The following is a 24,765-nucleotide window of genomic DNA, read 5'->3' as shown; positions in this document are numbered from 1 at the left end:
GCCGAGCGGGGGGCCCGACGCGGGGCTCGAGCCCAGGGCCCTGGGGTCACGACCCGAGTCCACGGCAGACGGCGGGCCGACGGAGCCGCCCGGCGCCCCACCAGTGTAGACGGACTCTCCCTCCGCTCCGCTTCGTGCCGACTCTTCGAAAACCCTGCCGGGGGCTTCCTGCGCCGGGTTCCGCGACCCCCAGGCGCCCCCCCCCACCCCCCCGCTCCGCCGACCCCGCTGCCCCCCGCTGCCTCCGCGCGCCCCGGACCCTCCCGCCGCCTCGCCCGGCGGCAGAGCACAGAGCCGGACGGGGGCCCCAGCCAGCCGCCACCACACGGACCGCAGCCGCCCGCACCGCAGCCACCACACCCCTCCCCGGCGTCGCCCTTGAATGCCGTCACGCCCGCGCCTTGCGTCCGGCGCGCCTGGGCGGAGGCGGGACTTCCGGGCGCGCGGAGGCGGGACTTCCGGGAGCAAGCGGAAGAGCCTCTGGGCTCTGGGGTCATGACCTGAGTCCAAGGCAGATGGCGGGCCGACTGAGCCGCCCGGCGCCCCACCAGTGTAGACGGACTCTCCCTCCGCTCCGCTTCGCGCCGACTCTTCGAAAACCCTGCCGGGGGCTTCCTGCGCCGGGTTCCGCGACCCCCAGGCACCCCCCCCCCCCCCCCGCTCCGCCGACCCCGCTGCCCCTCGCTGCCTCCGCGCGCCCCGGACCCTCCCGCCGCCTCGCCCGGCAGCAGAGCACAGAGTCGGACTGGGGCCCCAGCCAGCCGCCGACACACGGACCCCCGCCGCCCGCACCGCAGCCGCCACACCCCCTCCCCGGCGTCGCCCCTAATGCCGTCACGCCCGCGCCTTGCGTCCGGCGCGCCTGGGCGGAGGCGGGACTTCCGGGCGCGCGGAGGCGGGACTTCCGGGAGCAGGCGGAAGAGCCTCTGGGCGCTGGGCTCAGGAGTCCGGGGGCCGCTGAGGGGCCGCTCGGGGTGCAGGAGAGGGCCGCCGGGCCTGGCCGGCCGCGCTCGAGGTGTCGGGCCGCGGGCCTGAGGGAGGAGGAGGGGCCGTGCCCGGCGACAGGGCCCGGAAGCAGTTCTGGAGGCGCTGCAACGGCGAAGTCCCGGGCAGGTGGAGGAGGAGGGGCTGTGGCCGGCGACGGGGCCCGGAAGCGGTTCTGGAGGCGCAGCAACGGCGAAGTCCCGGGCAGGTGGGTGTGACGGGGAGGCCGGGTCGGGGTCAGGGCTCGGAGGTCGGGCGGGCGCGTGGGCCCGCGGGGCTGCGGGTGGAGTCGGGGGTCTGGGGAGGGCTGCTGGGGACGAGAGCGACGTTGGGGGGCCGGGGGGCTCGAGCGCAGGGTCTGGGCGGTGACGGGGGCTGCGCGCAGACCGAGGCTTGAAGGGAGGAGGAGCAGCTGGTCGCGAGGCTTCCCGAGGCCGCAGGCTCCCCTTGGTGACACTCCTCGGCAGGCTCTCCTCGGTGACACTCCTCGGCAGGCTCTCCTCGGTGACATCCCGGGCGCCCTGGGAAGCCGAAGGGGACCGACTCGGGTCGCGCTGCGAAGGGTTCGGGGAGTGCGGACCTGGCCCGCTGGCCGCACGGGCTGCGCTTGCCGGGCGATCGCCTCTCCGGGGGGCGCGGCGGTGGGACCCACTTGAATGGCCTTCTTGTCCCTCCCGCGCTCGGCTGCGTTTGGCCTTGAGCTCGAGGACTCGCTCCGGTGGATTTGAGCCTCCCTGTGAATTTCCACGTACCCCACCTTCCGGCCGCAAAACCAACTCCTTTCTTGAGTCCGCAGCAGGAAGCGAATTAAGAAAAAGAAATTAAACAAAAAATGAAGTGCGTGCAATGACCCGGGTGCAACCTGGAAGCTGTTCGGCTCCAAAGTCCTGATCAGCGTGCGGCTGATCCCCGGCCCGCGCCCCGGGGAAGGTGAAGACAGTGCGTGGACAGTGCCTGGCGAACGTAGATTAGAGAGAAACGGATGTCAAGATTACTTTTTCTTTTTTAAAGATTTTATTTATTTATTTGAGAGAGAAAGAGAGAGCACATGAGAGGGGGGAGGGCCAGAGGGAGAAGCAGACCCCCCGCCGAGCAGGGAGCCCGATGCGGGACTCGATCCCGGGACTCCAGGATCGTGACCCGAGCCGAAGGCAGTCGCCCAACCGACTGAGCCACCCAGGCGCCGCCACACTGAGGATTTCTTTTCTTTTTTTAAATATTTTATTTATTTATTTGAGAGAGAGAGAATGAGAGAGAGGGGGGAGGGTCAGAGGGAGAAGCAGGCTCCCCGCCGAGCAGGGAGCCCGATTCGGGACTCGATCCTGGGACTCCAGGATCATGACGTGAGCCGAAGGCAGTCGCCCAACCAATTGAGCCACCCAGGCGCCCCCGATGTCAAGATTTCTTTTTCTTTTTTTAAAGATTTTATTTATTTATTTGAGTGAGAAAGAGAGAGAGCGTGAGAGGGGGAGGGTCAGAGGCAGAAGCAGACTCCCCGCCGAGCAGGGAGCCCAATGCGGGACTCGATCCCGGGACTCCAGGATCGTGACCCGAGCCGAAGGCAGTCGCCCAACCAACTGAGCCACCCAGGCGCCCCATGATTTTATTTATTTAAGAGAGAGAGAGCATGAGAAGGGGGAGGGTCAGAGGGAGAAGCAGACTCCCTGCCGAGCAGGGAGCCCGATGCGGGACTCGATCCCGGGACTCCAGGATCATGACCTGAGCCGAAGGCAGTCGCTTAACCGACTGAGCCACCCAGGCGCCCTGCCATCATCTTTTAAATTATGGAGTCTTACCAAAGAAACTGTGTCACTGGTGTATCTCTAGTAGGTGATTTGGCCAGGGTCTCACACTGCATGAGAGGTGGTCTTGCCAGTAGCCCCCCCTCCTCTATTCATGCTGGTCCTTAGGTTGTCTATTTGGCTGGGGCTTTCTTAGAAACTTCTGGATGAAGCAGGATGTGTGATGTGGTGGAAGCACCTCTGAGTTGGTTCTGTGGTCTGGGTTTCAGCCTTTTTTTTTCTATTAATCTCTGTGTGACTTTCACCAGGTCATGTCACCCCTGGGGCCATCAGTTTCTGCCAGTGTAACCTGCTGAAGCTGGATGAGACCTAAGTGGCTGAGATCTCCAGGCACATATTTGTTCGGTCTGGTCCGATTCTCTTTGATGAGCACGAGAGAGGGCCTCTTGGAGGAGCTTTGAGAGTTTGAAAATCCATTCATTCAGTAGATATTTGTTTAACCAACTCTTGGTGCCAGTAACAGTTCCAGGGGCTAGAGATACACCAGTGAACAAAACAGATCAGAACCAGTGCTGTCTCAGAGCTTACAGCGGAGCTGGAGGGGCAGAGAATAGAGACCATGACTAAGTTAAGAAGAGAGTTACCCCTGAGAAGGTGGGAACTGTTATCCTGTTATTGAAACCTCAAGCAGAGAATTGGGATTGGGAGGCGTGTGGAGTGGGGAGGGTTTCCCGGTGATAAGGTGGCCAGAGAAGGTCTCACAGAGGAGGTAACATTTGAGCAGGACTCACAGGAGGGGAGCGAACAGGCCCCCTGGGTGGCTGGGAGGACAGTGGTCTGGGCAGAGGGCCAGTGGAAAGCCCCCGGTTGGGAGCGACAGCGGTGTGCTCGAGAAGAGCGGGGGGCCTGGTGCCTGGAGCCAAGGGAGTAGGGGGAGAGTCCTGGGGCACGAGGTCCGGAAGCTGGTGGGGGCGGGCCTCGTGGTCACAGTGGAAAGACGTGGGCTTCCTGTCTCTTACTCTGATGGGGGAGCGCTTTGGAGGGTCTTGGCAGAGGTGAGGCAGGATCCCTTTGGCCTCTGGGTGGATGGCAGGTTAGGGGCTGGGAGGGAAGGACGGACGCAGGGAGACCAGTTCGGAGGCTGTGGTGAACGTCCGGGTGAGAGAGGACGGTGGTGTTGCAAGAATCAGAGGGCGGGTGGTGGGGATCAGGACGTGTTCAGTCTGTGACTCTCTGGGGCTGGTTCTCTCTTGGGCCAGCGACCCACTTGGCTCCGAGGGGCGGCTGCCCTCTGCAGTTGTGGGTGGCACTCTTGCCACACTTAGCTGTCAGTGGCAGGACGAAGTCACCGCCCACCGCGGTGCGAGCGCAGACGGCCCTCCGGCGTGGGTCCGCCGGGGCCGCGAGCGCTGTGCACAGGAGGCCGTGCGGGCGGTGGGGCCTGTGGAGGGCGACCTTTGTGAGCGGGATGGAGGCAGGAAGGGCCCAGACTGAATCGGCAAGGCTGTGGGTGCTTGGGGTGGAGCTGGAGGAGAAGACAGCTCACGGTGTTGTGGCTCCGACAGCTTTCAGCTTCCAGCGGCCACAGCCCGAGGAGTCTCCGAGCCGGTGAGACATCAGCTCCACCGTCACTGTAACAGGCCGCCATCACTCATCAGCTGAGGGGAGGACTTGTTGGGGGGACAGTTCATTCGTTCAGAACGCATTCTGTGTGCCAGGTCCCGTGCTGAATGCTGAGCCAAGAGATGTGGCTCTCAGAGGCTGCTGGGGTGAGGGAGACGGTAAGCACATTGGTATGTTCTTCGAAGGTCATCATTGGGGGCGTTGGCAGAAGCACAGGACCCTGCGTCAATGGAAGGCCATGCCCTTCCAGAAGAGGTCATGCCTGACCTGAGACCTCTAGGTGGAGAGGGAGCCAGCCCACAGAGATGCACAGATGCGGAGATGCAGGGTGGGCGTCAGAGCACTCCTGGCAGGGGAAGGGTGCTGCGGGGACCCTGGGGCTGGGGAGGAGGACGGCAGGAGGGGAGCCTTGTGAGAAGAGGGGTGGGAGGCGGGCAGGGCTCGGAAGGCCATAGAAAAGGGCCGCCATGAAGCACTGAAGGGTGGCGATCACCAGGGTTCTGGCCTGAGGGATGGGGCGTGGTTGCAGAATGATGAACCCCAAAGATGTCTGCATCCTTATCCCTGGAACCTGGAACCAGACCACATGGCCAAAGAGTGGAAGGTGCAGATCTGCTGACCCTGAGGTGGTACCTTTTCCTGGGTGGCCTGGTGGGTCCAGTAGAATGGAGTGAGCGCTTAAAAGTGGTCAGAATCAACAGCAGATGGACGCTTGTCTTGTCGCTGGCTCTGAAAGTGGAGGCGGGGGCCATGAGCCGGGGGGTGCGGTGGCCTCCAGCATTTGGAGTGACCTTCTGCTTGCAGCCGGCGGGAACCTCGGTCCTACAACCGCAGGGAACTGGATTCTGCCAACAGCCTGCATGAGCAGGACGTGGACTCTCCCCAGAGCGTCCAGAAATGAGTGCAGTGGCCAACACCTACACTTTAGTCCCGTGAGAACTGCCTTGGACTCTGACCTCCAGACTTTAAGATAATAAGTGCGTTTCAGGCTGTGTGTGGAGGACCGTTAGAGCAGCCACAGAAAAACCCTGAAGTGGGAGGAGGAAGGTTGGAGGAATGTGCGGGAGGGATGTTGGATGGGAAGGGTTGTGGGTCCGGGTGAGAGAGGTCCGCACCTGACCCTGCAGAGTCTTGCCCTTGAATGTGGACAGGGCACCTGCTTCCGTCTTCCCGGGTGGGCTGGCCCCTCACCGCCCACCTCTGCAAAGTGCATTTAGTCCCGAAGGACTGGAACAGCACTGGGAGGGCTCTTCCTCATGTCTCCTTGGGTCCAGGAACCAGGTGGAGGCCCTGCCTCTTTTTCCGGAAGCTCGGATCTGCTGCCCTGACCAGCTTGCTCTTGTGTTTTCAGAAACCTGTTTGTTTCCTTGCTTGTATTTTTGAAGTGGCTGTTTGGACGGAGTGCCTTTTTATTCCTCTCTTCCCGTGTTGCGAGGAGCCCGGGAGTCTCTCGGGTGGGTCTTTGTGTCCTGTGCGAGCGGGTCTCTCTGGGCTCCGTCTGTAAGTGGAGTTGGTCTTACTGTGCCAGCGCCTTGGAAGCACCGGGGGTGGGGGTGGGGGTGGTTTGCTATGCACACAGTTCCTCTTGCTTGTTTGTTTCTTGGTGGTCCTGTTTGATGTTACTAAATGCCTTTTTAGCTGGTCTGGAAACATTTTGAAAGATGAACTTGATGTGAATCATGTTTTTTCTCTTTTACACATTTGTCTAATGTAGCAAGTCTAGACTCTTATGGGTTAATCTTAAGTGAGGACAGAAATGATTAAAATAAATAAATCCCTGATGATTTTGATTAAACTTTTTTTTTTTTTTAAACTGAGAGCAGGGGCAAGTATTCCATTCCCCGAGGGCTGTGAAGACATGGTCGGAGGTCATGGGTGGGAACGAGTCAAAGTGCCCTGGGAGCCTACGTCTGTTTCTCTGTTCCCCAGACTGCCCTGGGCCAGCCCTGCCTGTGTGCAGCACGGAGGAGGATGGTGGCGCAGTGACCGGGGCCAGTATGGGACACCCGCCCCGCCCCGGCCTCTCCAGCAGCTCCGTCTCTAACCGCTCCTCAGCTTCCTGGTGCTCAGACATGTGCAGTTTGGAGACTGGCCCTGCAGGCCCTTCGGGGTGCAGCACGGGTCCGCCGGGGGTCCTGCAGACAGCCGGGTGTCGGGATGGCCCTGTGCCGGGCCCTGGGAGCGCAGACAATGCCGAGCGAGGCTGCGGACAGACGTCCTGGGGCAGGGTTTTGTGCCACACCCCGGACGAGGCACCGTGGGCCTTGTTGTGACACTGTACGCTCGAGACTGCTTCTCTCCTGCCGGGGTCCTGACACGCGCCGCGCCGTCGGCCCTCCCTACGGCCGGGGGTTTGCAGACCCGGAAGCCTCGGCTGTGGGTGGGTGGCAGAGCTGGCTCCCACTGCTGGCCCCTGGGCTCGGCCCTCGCCCGGCTCCTCTGGCCTGGGGTTCAGGAACGCGGTTCCTGTGCGCTCGGATTTGCACAGCGTGGGGGTTCTTCAGGAGGAGAGGAACAGCTTCTTCTAATTTCACCCTGATATTCCCTACACAGGCCAGAGGCGGAGGGGTTGGGAGGCCCAGAGGGAATGGGGCAGCCTGGGTTCTTCCCGTCTGTGGGGCCCTGGGCTTGGGGGACTTTCATTTTGAGTATCCCTAGTCTTTGTGTTCCCCCATTCTGAAATGCTGTTTCCTCTTTTCTGGGGGTTACCATGGCAATTCCAGCCTGAGTGCTGAGGGTCACAGAGGTAGGTGCCCGTGGTCGTCAGTGGTTAGAACAGTGTGGACCGCCTGCAGTCACGTGAATTAAGGGTTGCAGATGCTGTTGCCGGGGCTCGCACAGCCGGCCGGGGAGCCCGCGCACCAGGCCCTGTGGCAGCCCTGCCCGAGTGTGCTCCCATCTGCCCAGTCGGTGCTGCCGAGCTTGCGTCTGTCCCAGGCCCGTGGCTTCTAAGCGAGTGAGCCGCCTCTGAGCCCAGGCATGCTAGTTCAGGGCAGAGCTGGACACTTCTGGGTCCCCGACGGCATTAGCTCTGTTCCCTGGGGACCCTCCTGGGTGTTCTTGCCCGTCCTGGCATCCATCCTCTGGGGGTCTGGAGTTCGCCGGCGCTGGTGTGTGCCCACTGCCCCGGCTGGCATGTCTGTTGTCTGCTGTCTTCCTTCTCACACAGCCTCTGCACTTGAGCTTGGCCATGCTGCTCGTGGCCAGCCCCCCTCGGTACGCTTCTCAAATGTGCCATGGAGCAGCTCTCCACCTGTTCCCGCGTATACCTTGCTCCAGTTTTGAAAGGACCCTTCTTTCAGTGAACCTTTGTACTAAACTAAAAGAATAAGGCTTGCTGGCTCTAAGGCTTATGCCCAGGGGAGACAAACAGCGCTTAATTCCTGTCTTCTGGATGAGCTCCTGATCCTTCACGGAAAGCCCTCCGCAGGGTGACTGGGAATGTCACGGGGCACTGGGCATGATGTGTGTGGAGAGCAGGGCAAAGGGCAGGGTCTTGGAAAGGGGACGGGTCCCTCGGCGCCACTGTGAACATTGGAGGCAGGGGGCAGTCCGTTTGAGGGTGTTGATACACGGGGTTCTCTAGTTTTTCCAGTGAACTTGTTTGCAGGGGCTGAGGCCAGCCAGTTGGTGGGACGATGTGTTGGGCTGTCGGCGTGGGGATCTAAAGGGGGCCTCTGGCCACGCTGCTTTCAGAATTCAGGCCGGCTCTGGGAGGAGAAAAGCATTTTCCTCCTCCTGTCGGGGGCGCTGGGCAGTTTGATGGGGTGGGGAAGGAGCACATAGGCCTGTCTCCGCCGACGGTAGCCGTCTGCCGGGCCGTCTGCCGGGCGAGCTGGTAGTGCCTCGGGTCGGGCCGCCGTGGCATGGCTCTGGGCCCCGTTTTGTTTTCTCTTTAGGATTGTGCTCTTTCTTGGATTAGTTTTCTGTTCCCAAACCACTCACTAGAGCTGTGTGGCATTTTATTTCCAGACCAAATGTGGATTCAGAGACCGGCCTCATTTTCAGTGGCTCAGTTGGGATGGGTCAGGCCAGGGAAATGCAGGAGCTGATCAGAGGGTGCTCTCCTGTTGGGTTCTGAGAGAGTGTGCTCTGTCCTGTGGAACTTAACTCCTTCACGTGTAAAAGGCTCAATCATTCAAATATTTGTATAACGAAGAAGCATTAAATGTCTCAAGCATTTATTGGATGCCTTCTGTGTGCACAACAGGCCCTAAAGTTTGCTGGCCTGGGCCCCTGCAGGGCAGTCTGGGGGGTGCTCCCAGTTCCTGGGGCAGCGTGGGCGAGGGACGGGAGATGCTGGTGGAGGAGGGTGGGGGTGACCTCAAACTGGACCTTGAAGGACCGTCCGTTCCTATAGGTCCGTACTTGGTTGTGGGGGTGTTCTGTAGACAGGGCCCGGGGCTGGCCTGTGTGGCAGCCGAGTGGCTGCATGAAGGCCCGGCCGAGGAAAAGGTGAGCAGGAGAGAAGAGCATTGCTAGCAGGGACCTGACCGAGGGGGCTGGGCGTTCAGACGGGGTGGGCTGGAGGCCAGCGCTGGCCCCAAGCGGGGGTGTTGGTGTGGGGATGGGCGGGAGAGGAACAGGGAAGGTTCCAGTTGTTCCCCAAGGGCGACAGGAAGACCTTGCAGACTTTGAGCTGGGGAGTGAAGCTGTCCCCTGACTGGCAGAGCCGAGACCAGAACCAGAGGCAGCCGCGTGGGACAGTGACAGAGGGGAGGGTGGAGCTGTGGGAAGTGGTTCAGGGTTTAGGAGGACGTGGAGATTGGCTGAATGCGGGTGGCCTGCTTCAGGGAGGAGGGGAGGGGGGCCCTTGGGCTCCTGGATTGCCATTCATGGAGATTAGGTCATGGAGGGAGTTGGTGACCTGGGCAGGAGGAGAGACCGAGCCCCGATCCAGGGTGGTGGGGATAGCAGGTGGGTTTTGACGCCACAGACGTTGGCGGCCCAGGAGGGCCAGGAGCTGCTGGTGGCAGAGGGGCGTGAGGGGGTGCAGGAGGCAGGGTGCGCTCATTAGTCTTCTGCCTGATCCGTGGGGGTTGTCCCGGGGCTGGACACTGTGAGAAGTGGGCATGAGGTGTGGCAACTGGGGCAGAGCTGACTTCCGTAGTGGACCCGTTAATGTGAGGAGGGGAGCGTGTGGCTGAGTTGCCAGTGGTGCCCCAGAGGCAGCGGTTTGAGAACCCTTTACCTAGAGACGGTCAGGAGCATCAGGAAAGAGCGTGGTTTCCCGTGAAGTGGGAAGAAGGCAGGGCTGGGGCCTCGGCTGTGGGGTGTGGAGGTCAGGAATGTGCAGAACAGTCTGAGGAGCCCCTGGACAGGCCGGCAGGAAAGGGGGTGCGGTGGCATGGGGGGATGGAGAGCAAGGTCGGGAGGGCTGGACGAGGTGCGTCTGGAGGCCAGACGAGGGCAGGAGGATTGAGGGAAGGTGGGATTTGGGGGTGGCTGGCCACCACGCTATACACTTTCCCTGCTGATTCCAAAGCCTCCTTTCTTCCTACTCATCGTATCTTCTGTTTTCCATAATACACACCCATCACTTTTGTCTGGGTGGAGGTCTCGTGGACGTAGAACATTGTATGAGTTTTGGGCGACAGTGTAATGATTTGATACGTGTATATCTTGTGAGATGATCACCACAGCCTGTCCTTAACCTCCACCACCACACAAGGTTCAGATTGCTTTTCTTCTGGTGAGAACTTGTGAGGTCTTCTCTGTCAGCTGTGGTCAAGTCTGCGACACCGTGTTACTAACTGTAGTCACCGTGCTGCCCACATCACTTCCCCAGGACTTATTTAAGTTTGTGCCTCCTGCCCACCTTCACCCTTTTGCCTGACTCCCCCCACATCAGACAGCCACCAGCCTGTCCCCTGTATCTGTGAGTTCACACGTTCCTCTTCTCATGTGGAGGAGCACTTTTTTGTAAACATGCTCATTTCCAAGATCTATTCCAAGAGACTCTCCATGGAGCAACCTGCTGACCGACTCAACAGCTGCCCGAGTCTCTGCTGGGTTCTGGGGGCCCCAAGGAGCATGACAGGAGACAAATCCTGTCCCTTTCACGGGGAGCTCTGGCCCCGTGGGGGCACTGGACGGCCAAGAGCGTGTGGGACAGGCTGAGCGGCAATGCCGGGTGGGGTGGCGCGGGTGTCATTGCTGGGACAGCTCGAGAGGTGCTCCGGTCTGGGTCCGTGGGGCCACGTGTGCCTGCAGCTGGCTCCGCGGGGGCCGAGAGCTCCAGACTCTGCTGTGGGTGGAGGGACGATGGAATTGTTTGCTGTGGTGATAATGGTGTTTCACACATTTTCCTCTGAAGCCCTCTAAAGTTAATTTCCTTGGAAAACTTACTTCTTCTGAATATTTTATAAACCTGGGGAACATTGCTGTGTGTTAGAGCGAGCCTAATGGTAAATCAGTCGCTAATTGAGTTCATATTTCAGAAAAGCATGTTGAGCGCAGAGGGGGCGCAGCATGGTTTGTGAGCCCGGCCGGGGAGGCTGGTGGCTGGGGAGGTGGTGGCCGCGGGGGGGCTCCCGACCTGCCCACTGATGCCCCGCGCCCGAGCTGCGGGCGAGCACTTCATCCTAAACCGGCATAGGTTCTTGGTTTCCTTTTAGGTGCTTAGGACACTTCTTTTCCGTACTTTCCCTTCCTCTCACGCTTCACTGTCTCAGGGCTGAAAGCAGCCCTGCTACTCCAGCCTTTCACTGAGGAACAGAGAGCCATCCTGGTCCCTGGCTCGTCAGTTTTGTTGCCACGCCAGGGCCTTGGTGGTGGGGTGTCCTAGTTAGACCAGAGACATGTTTGCCAGGACACGCGGGAGAGAATCGCCCTCTTGCTTCTCCCGCTGCTCTGCTCACCTGTGTTCAGATGATCGCCTGCCATCGTGGGAGCCGGGGGCGGGCAGGGGTTGTCCCTGTGTCCCTGGCTCCCTGGCGTCTCTCCAGCTCCGGTGCCGCTGCCTGCAGCAGGTGCTCAGCCAGTGTCTGCCGAATGAAGGGTGCTCTCCAAGGGGGACCAGGCTTGAGCACTTGGCCATCCACAAGTGGGCACTCAGACAGCCTTAGATTCTGGTTTTTATTATACTTTCCCTGCCCGAGTTGTAAAGGTGGTGGAGCAGAGTCCTGAGGAGCCAGCGGTGATTGTTCAGGGGTCCCCGTCTCTCTTCTGTGGGCCTCCCCCAGCTGACCCGTGTCTCCAGCCTGTCCTCACCTGTGGCCTCCTCTGCCTGGGGGCGCCCCTCGCTCCCACCTCCTGCTTGTGGTGAATCTCAGCTTTACTGTCTCTGTCGCCTGCCTTCCCCTTCCTGGTGGGGGCGTTGCAGGGGTGACTCCCTGTGCCTCATGCAGGAGGGGTGTGCTCTGTTGAGAACTCAGGGGCTATTGTCGGGGGGTCCTCTTCCGGGCGCCATCCTGGGGGGCATCTCTCCACCTGCCTGTCCCTGGGCTGCCCTGTGGGGTACAGTCCTTGGTCTGGGCGCCTCCCTCTCAGCTGGATGGGAACCTCTGTGGGGCCAAGGGTTGGGTCCATGACTCATCGTGAGTTCTCGTGCATTTGTTCTTCCATCTGAGAGTCCTTCCCGGCCACCCAGTTGTGTGGTCGCTAACGCTATACACTACGTATACTATATACAGGATGGAGACCCGCCCGCCCAGATTATGTAGCTGTGGTCCCCACTGTTGGCCTGCTGATAACCAATGAATCCTTCTGAAGTTTCATGGTCTTAGTTCAGGGGTGATATCATGTCTGTCATTTTCACTTGAAGCTACTAAAATGTTTTGTTCTGGGCTGGTGGCATTAGGGACTTCTGTCATTCGGGGCTGCAGAGGTAGACTCGGACCTGTTTAAAGGCCAGCCGGGTGGCTGGTGCAGAAGGGCTGCCTTGCCCCAGCCTTCGCCCCCCGCGGCACAGCGGCCTTCCCGGACACCCGGTCAGGGAGGAGACCCTCCTGCTTCTTCCGCCTCTCCCCGTCCCTCCCTCCCTCCCTCCCCCTTTCCTCCCTTCCTTTCAGCATCTTTGTGGAGACGTCATTTACCTGTCCTCTATTTCACTCACTTAAAGTGTACAGTTCAGTGTTTTTAGTCTGTGGAGTTGGACGATCATCACCATAGTCAATTTTAGAGCATTTGCCTCACCAGCCGTGACTCCCCAGTCCCTCCTCCCCAGCCCCTGGCTGCCACTCATCTGCTTTCTGTTTCTGTAGACTTGCTTATTCTGGACATGTGCTTATTCATGTGTGTGGGATCATATGAATGTGGTCTTCGTGACTGGTTCCTTTCGCTGCGCATGATGTTTCCAGGCTTCATCCACGTGGGAGCGGCTGTCAGCCCTTCATTCCTTGTTGGAAGCTGACGGTATATTCCGGCGTGTGCCTGGTCACCCACCGATGGGCCTCGGGACTGTTTGCGCACTTTTGCTCTTCGGAGTTGAAGCCGTTGCATCCTCTTCCCGGCCCCAGAGTCCCCTCCACCCCCAGCCCTCCGCTCCCATCCTGTTCTCCGTTTGTTTTCATCACCATCATGAGCTGGGAGTTTTGACCACCATGTATGTATCCGACACGGTAGATAGTTTCATTTTCTCGTTTTAAAAACATTTTATAGATGACATCATACTGTGCATATTCAAGTTACTCTTCAGTGGTAGGCTTGTAAGTTCCCCGATCTTGGTTCTTGTAGTTCCTTCGTTTTTATTGTAGTTAGTATTCCATTATAGGTGTATGTTCCAGTTTGTTTATTTGTTACTCAGTTGATAATGGACAAAGGGATAATGTGAATTCATTCTTCAGTTGATGATGGATAAAAGTTTTTCTTAATTTTTTTTTTCTTTTTAGCGTTAGTGACATCGCTGAACCTGCCTCCTGCGTCCTTACACAAGGGGTTTTCATGGCGTGTGCCTAGAAGTGGCATTATGTCGTGTGTATCTGCTTTTTGTGAGGAATCACTGGGGTCCTCTTTAAAGCAATGAGTTACTGTGGTGTTTTTAAGCAGTACAATTCATTAAAAAGTTTATTGGTGAACATATTTTTTAAAGAAAGATTTCATGATGTGCTACTTATTCTTTTAAAATGGCTTTAGCTGAAGCCTGTTTTTCTTTTTGGCTATGCAAGACCAGATAAAAATGCAATTTTAATAAGATAAAATGAGATGCCTTTTAGTCTGAGCTTGAACTTTGCTGGAACATTTTCTGCTCAATAAACACAAGTGGTGTGCCCATGAAGAATTAATGCACTGGCGCTTTCCTGGGAGGCAAGGGGCCTGCAGCGTGTGGTAACACTGCAAGACCCATGGAAATGCCTTGCACATAGAGGGCAGAGGCCCACTGCCTGCTGGTTTTGAGCCCTATTCGTGTACTGAGACATAAGGGAAGGGTGCAAGCCAGCAAGGTAGGTGCATAGTACCGGTGAATGCTGTCTGTAGGTCACTTGGCGGTAGTCAAGCTGCTGCCATTTATGGCTGTCTCATTTCTTACACGTTCTTATTCCCATTTCCGAGACGAGGAAGCTAAAGCCTAGAGCAATTACCCAGGCCCTTTGGTTCTTAAAACAGGAAACCTACCAAGGTCGGGGAAGCCTCCAAGAGATTTCTGGAAAGGGACCACGACAGAGGGGTTGTGCATGACCTCCGTGGGCTGATACTCTTTCTTTCCAACAACAACAACAAACCCCCAAACCCTCCTGGATTCTGTGGGTCAGACTGGTCTCTTTTCCATGGTGTCACTGGGAAGGTTCAGAGGCTGGGAGGGAAATCAGAAGAAGGCTGGTGACTCACGCCTGTCGAGGTTGATGCCGGCCATCATCAGCTGGGACACCCCCTGGAAGCTGTGGTTCTAGTGCTTACATGTGGGCTTCTTCAAAGCCTGGTGCCTGGGTTCCAAGAGAGAACCCAAGAGAACCAGGTGGAAACTGTGCTGCCTTTAAAAGCTTACATCTTCATTGAGACTCACATATAATAATAGTTCACCCATTAAAATTCACGTACAACACCATTCCCTCATTTAAGGGGTGAAAGTCAGTGGTACTGCGGTGTATCCGTCACCACAGTCAACGTTAGAATATGTTTGTCCCCTCAGGAAGAAGCCCTGTAGTCTTCTGCTGTCACCCCAGTCTCCCATCCTCCACCCCAGGCAACCACTAGTCTCCCTTCTGTCTCCCTTCTAGACATTTCATGTCAGTGAGATCATAGAATAGGTTTTTTTTTTAAAGATTTTTATTTATTTGACAGAGAGGGAGTGTTAGAGCAGGAACAAGCAGGGGGAGTGGGAGAGGGAGAAGCAGGCCTCCCTCGGAGCAGGGAGCCCGATGTGGGGCTCGATCCCAGGACCCCGGGATCAGGACCTGAGCCGAAGGCAGACGCCCAACGGCTGAGCCACCCCGGCGCCCCAGAATAGGTGTTTTTTCATGACTGGCTTCCCACGCGTAGCGTGATGGTTTCAAGGTTCTTCCGTGTTACAGCGTGAGCTAGCACTTTATTTTTTAGCTGATGACTATTTCACTGAATAATATTCCAGTTTACCATGTTTTTGTTGTCCAAGAACATTATAAACGCCAATTCATTTTTTTTTTTTATTTTTGTAGGTAAACTTAAAGGTTCGTGCGAGTTTGGAGTCCAGTGTGCTTGTCTTTGCCTGCCTCATACTCCTCACAACCCCGTCGCAACGTGGGGGCTATCGAATGTACGTTAAATTTTGCTGAAACATTTTAGGATATAAAAGGGAACATTTTCTGTAATTAAAATGTTGTGTCACAGGCACAGACATGGAGGAATGAATGGAAAACTGAAAAAATGCCCCAGCATAGAGTAATCTCCTGCGTATTGAAGACAGTGTCCGCAAACCAGTAGGGAATAGGATAGGTTTTTAACCAATGTCATTGGAGCAGTGGATTATTTTTTAAAAAAGTTTTCTACAGGCGCCTGGGTGGCTCAATCCTTAAGCGTCTGCCTTCGGCTCAGGTCATGGTCCCAGGGTCCTGGGATCGAGCCCCACATCGGGCTCCCTGCTCGGCGGGGAGCCTCCTTCTCCCACTCCCACTCCCACTGCTTGTGTTCCTGCTATCGCTATCTCTCTCTCTGTCAAAAGAAAAAAAAAAGTTTTCTACAGTCTGTAGCAAAATAAAATAAATTCTAGGTGACTCAATACTCAAGGGTAAAAAATAAAACCACACAAGTGTGGAACTAGGACACAGTTGGAGATTTATGCCATCTCAGTAAGTCGGCTGGGCTGAATGTTCGTGCGCTCCCAAAACTCACAGGAAGCCCTACCCACCAGACTGAGTGTGTTAGGAGGTGGGGGTTTTGAGGGGGTGAGGAGGTCCTGAGGCTGGACTCCCCCAGGGTGGGATTAGAGCCTTTATAAAAGAGACCCCAGAGACCTTCCCTGCCTCTTCCGCTGGGTGGGGACGCAGCAGAAGGCACCAGCTGAGGCCCTCACCAGATACCAAATCTGCCAGCACCTTGATCTTGGACGTCCAGCCTCCAGAACTGTGGGGAATAAATGTCTTTGTTTATAAGCTGCCACATGCGTGGTATTTTTGTTATAGCAGCCGGGATGGACTAAGACAGTTGGGGGTGGGCCTTTTTAAGTAGAGTCCTCAAAGGAGAGCCCCGTGTAACGCATAAAAGTGAGGTTGACTTAACCACAGAGACCTTTAAGCTTCCATAAGCCAAGAGGATGGCTTTGTCACCTGTCTGTCACCATTCTGTTCTCTTTTGGTTTTCTGCTGCTGCTGTAACAAATCAGCATAACCCTATTGGCTTATAATACACACTTGCTGTCTTATAGTTCTGGTGCTGGGCTAAGATGAAGGTGTTGGCAGGGCTGCAGTGCCCCCGAGACCCGTGCTCTTTCTCATCTTCCTGCCGTGCCCGCGTTCTCGGGTGGTTGATATCTCCTGCTCATTTCTCATGGTGGCATGAGGCTGGGGAACCTCTAGGCCTCACATGTGTGTTCCAGGCAGATGAGGAAGGGCCCACACTGCTGGTGACTGAGCTGCGCTGGGTCACAGGGCCTCCCCTGGCTGGACGCCCCCGCCGAGGAAGGGGTGCGGGTGCAGCCACTCAGTGGACCGCCCTGGTGTCTGCCACGGGGGCTGTTTTGTTTCCATCTGTTTTCCAAGTTTACTCTGATGAACAGAAGACTTTATTTTTAAATTTAATTTTTATCTTTTTTAAAAAGATTTTACTTAATTAGAGAGGGAGAGAGAGAGAGAGAGAGGGCACGAGTGGGGGAGCAGCAGTGGGAGAGGGAGAAGCAGGCTTCCCGCGGAGCAGGGAGCCCGATGTGGGGCTCGATCCCAGGACCCTGGGATCATGACCTGACCTGAAGGCAGACGCTTAACTGACTGAGCGCCCTGGGTGCCCCCAGAAAACTTTTATAATAAAATCATTAAGTCTTTAAAAAACACATTTATCTTCTTTTTGTGATTCTGCATTCTGTCTTTGACGAAATGGCAGCAGATGGGAATTTCCAGACGGGCATTTCAGCATTAGTTCGTAGTCCTGCCGCTGGCACACGGTCCGGGAGCAGAGGCTGCTGGAACTGGGCGATGCTGAGTGGCTCCCAGCTCCCAGCAGCCTCGTCGGCAGCGGCGCCTGAGGCCCTGCCGATGCGGTCAGGGCTGCGGCTCCCTGGGCTGAGGCCCATTTGCCCGGCAGGCTGAATGCCCCGTTGTGTGTGTGGCGTGGACCTGTGTGGCGCCATTCATCCCTTCCAGACGGGCCCTCGGGACCCGTGGCAGCTGAGGGAGAGTTGCTGCTCAGGCGTGTAGGTTACTGGGAACTGGTCCTTTTCCCGAGTTAGTGTGGGCTCTTGAGGAAGCCGGAGAGAAGCTAATCGGTTTTCCTTTCTTTTTAAACAGCATCCAGCATGTGTACGGCGCCCAGCACCCCCCCTTCGACCCACTGTTACACGGCACGTAAATGAGGCCTGTGGTCATGCTGCATCACGCACGCGCCTGGGCGTCCTGGTGACCCGCCGGCCTCCTCGGGGTCCTGAGGGGAGCAGCGTGGTCTTCCCTCGAGCAGACACGCGTCAGGGCCTCGCACGACTGGTCCTCCGGACAAGGGCAGAGGAGGAAGCCCAGCCCAAAGTGGAGGAGAGCACGAAGCTGGCACCCCCTTAGCTGACGGGAGGGCCTGGCCCCGGGCCTGTTCTCGGTGGTCAGCTCACTTCCCTTGCCCTCCACTGCACGCTCTGCCCCTGTGTCTGGCTCCTCCACCAGAGCCACGCAGGGGGCTGATGTGACCCCCCGCCCGTGCTGGCGGGTGTCACTGGGCCCCCCGCGGGGCCTCTTGCTCTAGTGGTGCTGTGTCGTGTCTGCACACCGAAAGACAGCCGCTCCTGCCCCCGCCGCCCCCACTGCTGCCTTAGGAGGTTTGCGGGCACTGGCCCGGGTGAGGTTTGGGGACTCCCTGTGAATGCCGTGACTGCGGTGCTGGGGTTCCTCCTGAGTGGCTTCTGTCACTGAGCAGAGACTGCTCAGCGGTACTGCCCCTCGAGAGCCTCTCCTTCCTGCCCCCGAATCCTAGGAGTCCTCTTCTGTTTTTTTTTTTAGGATTATTTATTTGAGAAAGAGAGCGAGAGCACAGGAGTGGGGGGGTAGGGAGGGGGGCGAGGGAGAAGCAGACGCCCCACCGAGCAGGCAGTCCGATGTGGGGCTCGATCCCAGGACCCCGGGATCACAACCTGAGCCGAAGGCAGACGTTTAACCGACTGAGCCCCCTGGGTGCCCCAGGAGTCCTCTCTCGGATGCCTCTTTGGGTTGTGCTTGCTCTTCACCCTCAGCTCAGTTGACACTGGAAGCTTGAATGTGCACCTTTCATCCATGGGCTCCTTTCTGACCGGTCGTGGGGTGAGTCCGCTCCAGCCTCCGGGGGGACAGCTGAAGTCTGCCTTTGCTTTGCAGCTTGCTCAAGGGCGCGCCCAAGGCGCCCGCCACACCCGTGAAGGCCAAGAGCATCAGCACCTTCCCGGAGTTTGAGAGCAACACCAGCGACGCCTGGGATGCCGGCGAGGACAATGACGGGCTCCTGGCCGTGGCAGCCGAGAGCCTGAACACCGACGTGGTCATGGAGACGGCCCACCGCGTCCTGCGCAACCACAGCCAGCGGCAGGAGCACCGCAAGCCGCAGGAGGCGCCGGGCCCCGAGCAGGAGCCACAGCCTTCGGCAGAGCCTCCTTCGGTCCCGAGCGGTGACCTCGGCTGGTGAAGTCCGTCAGCGAGAGCCACACATCCTGTCCTGCAGGTGGGCGGGGGCGCGAGGAGATGACGCGCAGTGCTGCGAGGGAGAGGGGCTGGAGGCCTCTCGGTGCGGGAGGTTAGCGGGCGTTCCGTCCTCTTTGCCACAGGAGCTCGTGCCCTTGGAAGACCTTGGGGTTGTGATCCACGTGCCCACAGGCCTTCCCAGGCAGGAGAAGCCGTAGACTTTTCTTTGTGTCCCCAGCTGAGTGCTTCTCTCCTCCGGGTGGAGGGTGTGCTGTGTGGCTTTCGTGGCCTGGCTGTGAGAGGCCCACAGTGAGCACCAGGCCCCAGGGGACTGTGTCTCCCTTCTAAGTGTGCCCCGGTTGTCCCAGGGGGACATTTCCAGCTCAGGGGCCCGGCCAACTGCACATTCAGAGGCTGCACCTCCTCTGGCAGCTTCCAATGACACCCCCTCCCCCGCCGGGACACCTGCACGTGGCTCAGAGTCTGTAGGGGGCAGAGTCTGGGGTGTGGAATGACTGCCTCCAGGTCATACACTCAAGGATGCGATCAGCGCATGTCTCGTACCCCGTGCCTGGTGCTCAGTAGCCTTTCTGGAGACGGCTCTCAGTAGCTTTGCTTTTTGTTTTTGGGGGTGTCTATGATGTAAAACAACACAGTGTTTGATGAGCCTCTGTGATGGGCCAGACTCTTAGGGCTTGGGGTGCCCCCAGGAAGTCCCTGGCCTGGAGTGTGTGTTCTGGTGAGGGGGACAAGCACTGACCTACACGTTGGGTCAGTAAGGAGGCCTGGAGCGTGCGGGGAGGAGACAAGCGCCCTGGGTCGAGACAGAGGTGGGAGGTGGTGACAGCAGCCTGGACCTGGGGCGTAATCTTCAGTCAGAGCATCCAGATGCCCTACTGAGAAGGTGACACGTGAGCATCAGTGAGGTGAGGCAGTGAGGCGTGGGGAGCTGGTGGCAGAGGGGCCGGCCTGCACCGCGGCGGACTCACGGCCTCCCTCTCCCAGGGTCTCTGGGGGTCAGGGGGACTGCCCCTTGTTTACAGAGGAGAGAAGAGGGCATCGGGCAGCCTCAGCTTGCCCTGCTGGGACCACGGAGCTGGCGTTCATCCCCCTGTCTAGTTTTCAGAAACCCTTCCCGGGAGCTGACTAATGTTTGGAACATCACACGTCTTCGTGGGTGAGAACGCGGTGAATTAGTTCCTTTGACCAGTTTTCATATTGGAATCTGAACTGTTTTTCTCCAAAATAGGCTGAACTTCAAAGTATTTGAGTTTAAAAATGAAAATCTGTTTAGGGCTTCTGCGAGTGGGTCGGGGTTCCCCGAGACTGACGCATCCTATGCCGATTACCGCCTGCGCGCCCCGGCCGGGCAGTGCCCTCAGCCTGGGTGCCTGTTCAAGTTGGCAGGTGCCCCGGATTCCTCTGCCCTCTGCTGTGCCCCACGCCTCTGGGGCCTGGGTAGAGCCTCTGTGACACCTGCCATCTGAGCAGTTGCTGGGGGGCGGGCCTCAGCACCCGTAGAGGTGGGGGCCCATCTCGGCTGAGCGGGCAGGCTCCTGTTCTCTCAGGCCGTGGGGCTGCTGCGAAGAGCACCACAGGCCGATGGTGCATGAGCAGCAGAAAGTTAGGTCTCCTCGTTCTGGAGGCCGGAAGTCAGGTCAGGCGGCCAACACGGTTGGGTCCTGGCTCTCTTCGGGGCGCAGACAGCTGCCTTCTCACAGTATCCCAACATGGGGGAGACTAGAGAGGGGAAACGGGCTGTCTCGTGACTCCTCAGGAGCACCGATCCCATCAGGGGACCCCACCCTCCTGACTTCCTCTAAACCTGAGGCCCTTCTTCCTAACACCGTCCCGTCTGGGGAAGGACTTGCGCATACGGACTTTGGGGCCTCACGGCATTCAGCCCATGGCCAGGTATGCAGTTGGGCTGCATCCTGCCAGGGTGGGGAGCCTTGGGGTGGCCTCCTCCTGTAAAAGCCAGGTGAAGGATACCCCAAGCGGCTCATGCTGGGGAAGGGGCCGATTACTGTGTTTGCCTTCTGCCTCCACCCGCTTGCGCATCAACCATCTTTCCTTTGCTTTCTGAGCAGGCTTTTTGTGAGCAGTTCATTTCATGATAGCAGCTAGTGTTTGTCCATCGCTTACTGTGGGGCAGAGACTGTGTCGGGCCCTCGTCATGAACAGATCCCTCTGACTTTGCAGCCAGTCTAGGAGAGAGCTTACGGGGGAGGTATAGGGAGGTCACGTGGCTCGCCCAGCATGCTGAGCGGTGGGGTAGGGTTCAAGTCCAGGGCGTCTGAGGCCAGGGCCTGCTGCTAGCTGCTGACCTCCCCACAGAGAGCAGGGCCTCTTCGCTGGTGATGCCGCCCCCAGGGGACATGAGGTCCTGTGTTAGGACCTTTCCTGTTAACATCTGGGGCAGGGAGTGTGTGCTCCTGGCATGAAGTGGGCAGAGACCAGGGTGCCTGGCCCCCAGGGGACTCTCTGGCCCGACCGTGCACAGTGCCAAGGGGGAGAGGGCCGCTCTGGAGCCCGAGGTGGCCTCTCAGGGAGCCGACCCCACGGGTGGCTGGCAGTGGTGCGCAGAACTCGTGGGCCTGTGTTCAGTTCCCTTGGTGGGCTGTTAGTCGTGGGGCTGGCTTACTCGGTGTTGGCGCTAAGATGACCACGTCAGCCCTCATTCTTACTGGGCTGGGCCCGGCGCAAATGTGTTGACTGGCAGGCAGTCTAGTGGGGAAACACAAGGATCTGAGTCTTTCACCTCCCTGGGTGGAATGGAGCCTTGGAGTGATGGACAGGACCCAGAAGCACCCAGGGGTAGAAGTCCCAGTTCAGTCTTGTTGGGGAGGGCCAGGACGTGTCAGGGAAGGCTTCACGGAGGAGGTGATGTCTCTAAGGTTACCGGTAGGGTGAGGCTCCAGGCTTAGGAGGTGGGGCCATCCCAGCCGAGGGGAGGTGCCGGGTGGGCTGGGCTGGCTGACTGCACACCTCATCTACGTGGTTTGCAAGTTCCCCCAAGGCAGGGACCATGCCCCATTACCTTTGTTTCCCTTTGGGGTCCTGTGTCATTATGTGAATGTTGCTGAGCTAAACTGAGGTGTCTTCAGGGCCTGGTGACCGCGGGCTCTCCCCTCCTCCATGTTCTGCCCCACTCTTGTCCCTGCACCGGCCCCACGGCCCAGGGCCAGGCCAGGCCTCTGTTGAGGTGAGGGACCTTTGAGTGCCATTTCATGTGACTGTGCTCCTCGGAGCGGAGTTGTGTTTCTGGGGCCTGGACGCTGTGTTTCACGGGGCCCAGTCTGATCAGAGTGCTGCCTGCCCTTCCCACTGCCGGCATTGTGTCGGTGCCTGTCCCTTTATGGTGCGCCACCGTGGGAGCTCACGTCACCCCACGCAGCGTCCACAGGGCCTGCTGGCTGCCCTCGCCTTTGGCCTTCAGCCCTGGGTAGATGGCAGCCTGAAAGTTCCGGGATGCTGCAGCAGGGGTCTCCGGCTGGCCTTCCCCGCGCCTCCTGCTTACCTTTCGACTGTCCTGACTTTCTTAATCAGCGTCTGAGGTATCTGTACCTTTGTATCTGAAGTCAGATGCCCTTTGCTTGGTCTAGGGTGCCGCTGGCGTAATGGGGAGCCTGCGCCTTTGGCTGCGAAGGGCTCAGTGGGCGTGGCTGGGGAGGACTGTCCATCGCTGATGGGGACTGAGCTGCAAGTGGGTCCTGGGTGGACACTGGCTGCCCCGGAGGGGGACACTGATGTGTTTTCCACTTACAGTAGCAGGGAGACCTGCTGTTGACCTTCCTGCTTCCTCGGGGGGCAGGGGGCATCACTGTGCCTTGCAAACCCTGCCCGTCCCATCTTAGAGGGGGACCGGATGTGTGCTCTCCTCAGGACGACGTGGTCCTTACATGTCGGAGTAGATCACAGGGATGCTCTCTAAGATGGCGGAGAAGTAAAACTCAGCACGTTTGGTTCCGCGTTAGAACGAGGAATCCCTCCTCCCGCCCATCGTCTTTCCTGAGGAATCATGACGCACAGCGGAGTGGCAGATTCCGAGGGCGGGGAGGAGGGGGTCTGAGCATCGCTGCCCCGGGGCCTCCCGGAGGGCAGGCCGGTGGGGACACCTCCTGCAAGCGAGGGGTCAGCCCTGCGGAGGGGCTGGGACTTGCCCTCACCTCGACGCCCACCTCTCCAGGCTTTTCTGGAAGCTTAACTGGGCCAGACACTGCTCCTCTGTAGCCTGAGGGTTTCTGTGTGAAGCCTTTCCGGGCCTCGATTTTAGGGTAATGAGTCAGCTCTGCGGGAAGGAGGGGGTCGGTGGGAGTCTGATAGCGGCGGCCAGGAGCCGGCATGTTTTCTTCACTTTGTTTGGTTCCCGCCCCATCTCCTGGAGTTGGTTTTTTCCTCTACTTTAAATTTCAGTTCTGGGAGATGTGACCATTCAAGGGTATTTAGACCTGGGGGTGTACAGCCTGGTGCTGCCTGTTCCTGTGGGCCCCTCGTTGGTCCCTGGTGGCTCTTTCTGAGTGGGTGTTGGGCCTTGGGCTCTTTTCTGTGGCTCTTCCTGTTCTGGGTTCCTGGATTTAACGCACGGTTTCACTTCGGCCCTGTGTGTCCCTGTCGGTGGGCCTTTGTGCGTGGTGGTAGGTGGTGCCCTGGGGCGGGGGGTGCTGGGCAGGCCTGCAACCTGCTGCCCCTCCCCTGCTTGCATGCGCTCTAGCTTCCTGTGCTTTCTCTTGGTGATGGTCCCTGCCCGCCTCCCTCATGGGGCTTGGGGAGATCCAAGGGGTGCAGTGCCTTTGTGGGCTTCATGCTCCTCCACGTGTGGCTCGGTGGCTTCCTTCTGTGCTCAGGCCCAGGTGAGCCCCACAGGCACCAGCAGATCCTTGGGTTGTGTCACCTGGGCAGGCCTGCTAGCAGTGGGGGAGCCGGGGGGGTCTGGAGTTTTCTGGTTGTCGTTTTGCTTTTGTGTGAGGCACGTCTGTTTTCCCATGGAGTAACGCTCTACCAGTAAGGCCAGTGGGCTTCTTGGGTGTTCACTAGTTTCACTTTATTGCCCCGGTCACGCGGGTCTGCACTGGCCGGTTACGGGAGGAGGGGATGGCTGTGGCACGGTGGCGTTCCCGAAGGGCAGGTGGCGCGGGTGGGAGCCTTCTTACTGGGGAACAGGGCCATGGGGGGGGGGTCCAGGAGGCCATCCTCACCCCCTGCGCGCTCTCTCCCCAGACAGCGCCGGCGACACTGCTCCTCTGCAGTGGTCCCAGTCTCTCCCGCACTCGGTGGCGGCCGCCGTGGGTGGCGCGTCTGACCCCAGCGCCCTCAGCAGCTCAGCGTTAAGTGAACGAGAGGCCTCCCGGCTCGACAAGTTCAAGCAGCTCCTTGCCGGCCTGAACACAGACCTCGGTGAGTCCCTCGCCGGCGGAAGGCACGTGCACCTGCGCCCCCACGTGTGGTTTACTTTGTCAGAGGGCGATGTGTTTGTGCCGTCCTGCGCGAGTCACAGAGATGAGCCGTTTGTCCTTGAGGTTTACTTCAGCTGTGTGTTGGTCATGGGCTTCCGGGGCCATTGATCCGGTATTTTCTGTTCTGTTCTATTTTTTAATGCTCCGATTGAACTCCTTTGGCTTCTTGGGGCTGAACTGGTTTGCTCCACAGGACTGGCCAGCTTGGTGTCCCTGCTTTTCAGAGTCTTCGTGGGGACACAGAGCTGGTGACCGGGGTCCTGAGTGCTGCTGACTTTACACCTTCCTTGGTGTAAAGTGTGGGATAGGCTGTGAACACCCCGGGAGCGCAGGCGGGGCTGGGGTGGGCGGGCCAGCAGGGGGCCGTACAGTCAGCAGTGTGGTTCTCGGGGGTCACCATGGCCGCGGGGCCGCTCTGCCACCAGGCTCTGAGGCGGGTGCTCGCCTCCAGGTCCATTTGCTGGGCTTCCCCTCGAAGCTGCGTCCTTTCCTCGGTACGTCTCATCTTTGCGGAGTGCCACGCTGCATTGGGCATATTGCTGGCTGCGGGGGCTCTCCGGAAGGTGGTATGTGGCCGCGGTCACGAGATCACGCATGGTGGAGGGTGGGTGCCAGGGTGGCACGGAGGGCTGGCGCGCCTCGGCCGCAGTGGCCCGCTCCGCCAGCAGGTGGCGCGTGAGGCACGCGGCTGGGCTGCCCAGGAGGGAGGCGGGCGGAGGCGGAGCGAGCATGGAGCTGAAGGATAGGCCGTGTCCCTGA

At 58.7% G+C, this 24,765-nt stretch overlaps 1 protein-coding gene and 1 long non-coding RNA gene across 2 annotated transcripts in view; both read left to right on the top strand.

Moving 5' to 3' along the window:
* Positions 1-515: 515 nt before the first annotated feature.
* On the top strand, positions 516-23,808 carry LOC135363097 (basic proline-rich protein-like). Its single transcript, XM_064583783.1, has 4 exons — positions 516-1,192; positions 17,204-17,260; positions 18,251-18,590; positions 23,771-23,808. The coding sequence occupies exons 1-3, from the start codon at positions 516-518 to the stop codon at positions 18,552-18,554; spliced, it is 1,038 nt and encodes a 345-aa protein (XP_064439853.1). The 3' UTR covers positions 18,555-18,590; positions 23,771-23,808.
* Positions 23,809-23,856: 48 nt separating this feature from the next.
* LOC135363074 (uncharacterized) overlaps positions 23,857-24,765 on the top strand; it is a 53,530-nt gene continuing 52,621 nt past the window's right edge. Inside the window, exon 1 of the long non-coding RNA XR_010408796.1 lies at positions 23,857-23,947. This is a non-coding gene — a long non-coding RNA (uncharacterized LOC135363074). The remainder of the gene's footprint in view (positions 23,948-24,765) is intronic.

Source organism: Mirounga angustirostris, unplaced genomic scaffold, assembly GCF_029215605.1.
Source record: "Mirounga angustirostris isolate CCGP_5_RB_7025 unplaced genomic scaffold, mMirAng1.0.hap1 SCAF_18, whole genome shotgun sequence".
Lineage (NCBI taxonomy): Eukaryota > Metazoa > Chordata > Mammalia > Carnivora > Phocidae > Mirounga > Mirounga angustirostris.
Note: the sequence above shows the minus strand (reverse complement) of the source record. Positions and strands in the feature narration are given on the sequence as shown.

What these genes read in the sequence shown, in the direction of transcription:
- LOC135363097 (XM_064583783.1), top strand. Translation starts at nt 516, where the DNA reads ATGGCGGGCCGACTGAGCCGCCCGGCGCCCCACCAGTGTAGACGGACT. An exon ending in AACGGCGAAGTCCCGGGCAG is followed by an intron (nt 1,193 to 17,203) that starts GTGGGTGTGACG and finishes CTTTTTAAACAG; the next exon opens with CATCCAGCATGTGTACGGCG. An exon ending in GACCCACTGTTACACGGCAC is followed by an intron (nt 17,261 to 18,250) that starts GTAAATGAGGCC and finishes TTTGCTTTGCAG; the next exon opens with CTTGCTCAAGGGCGCGCCCA.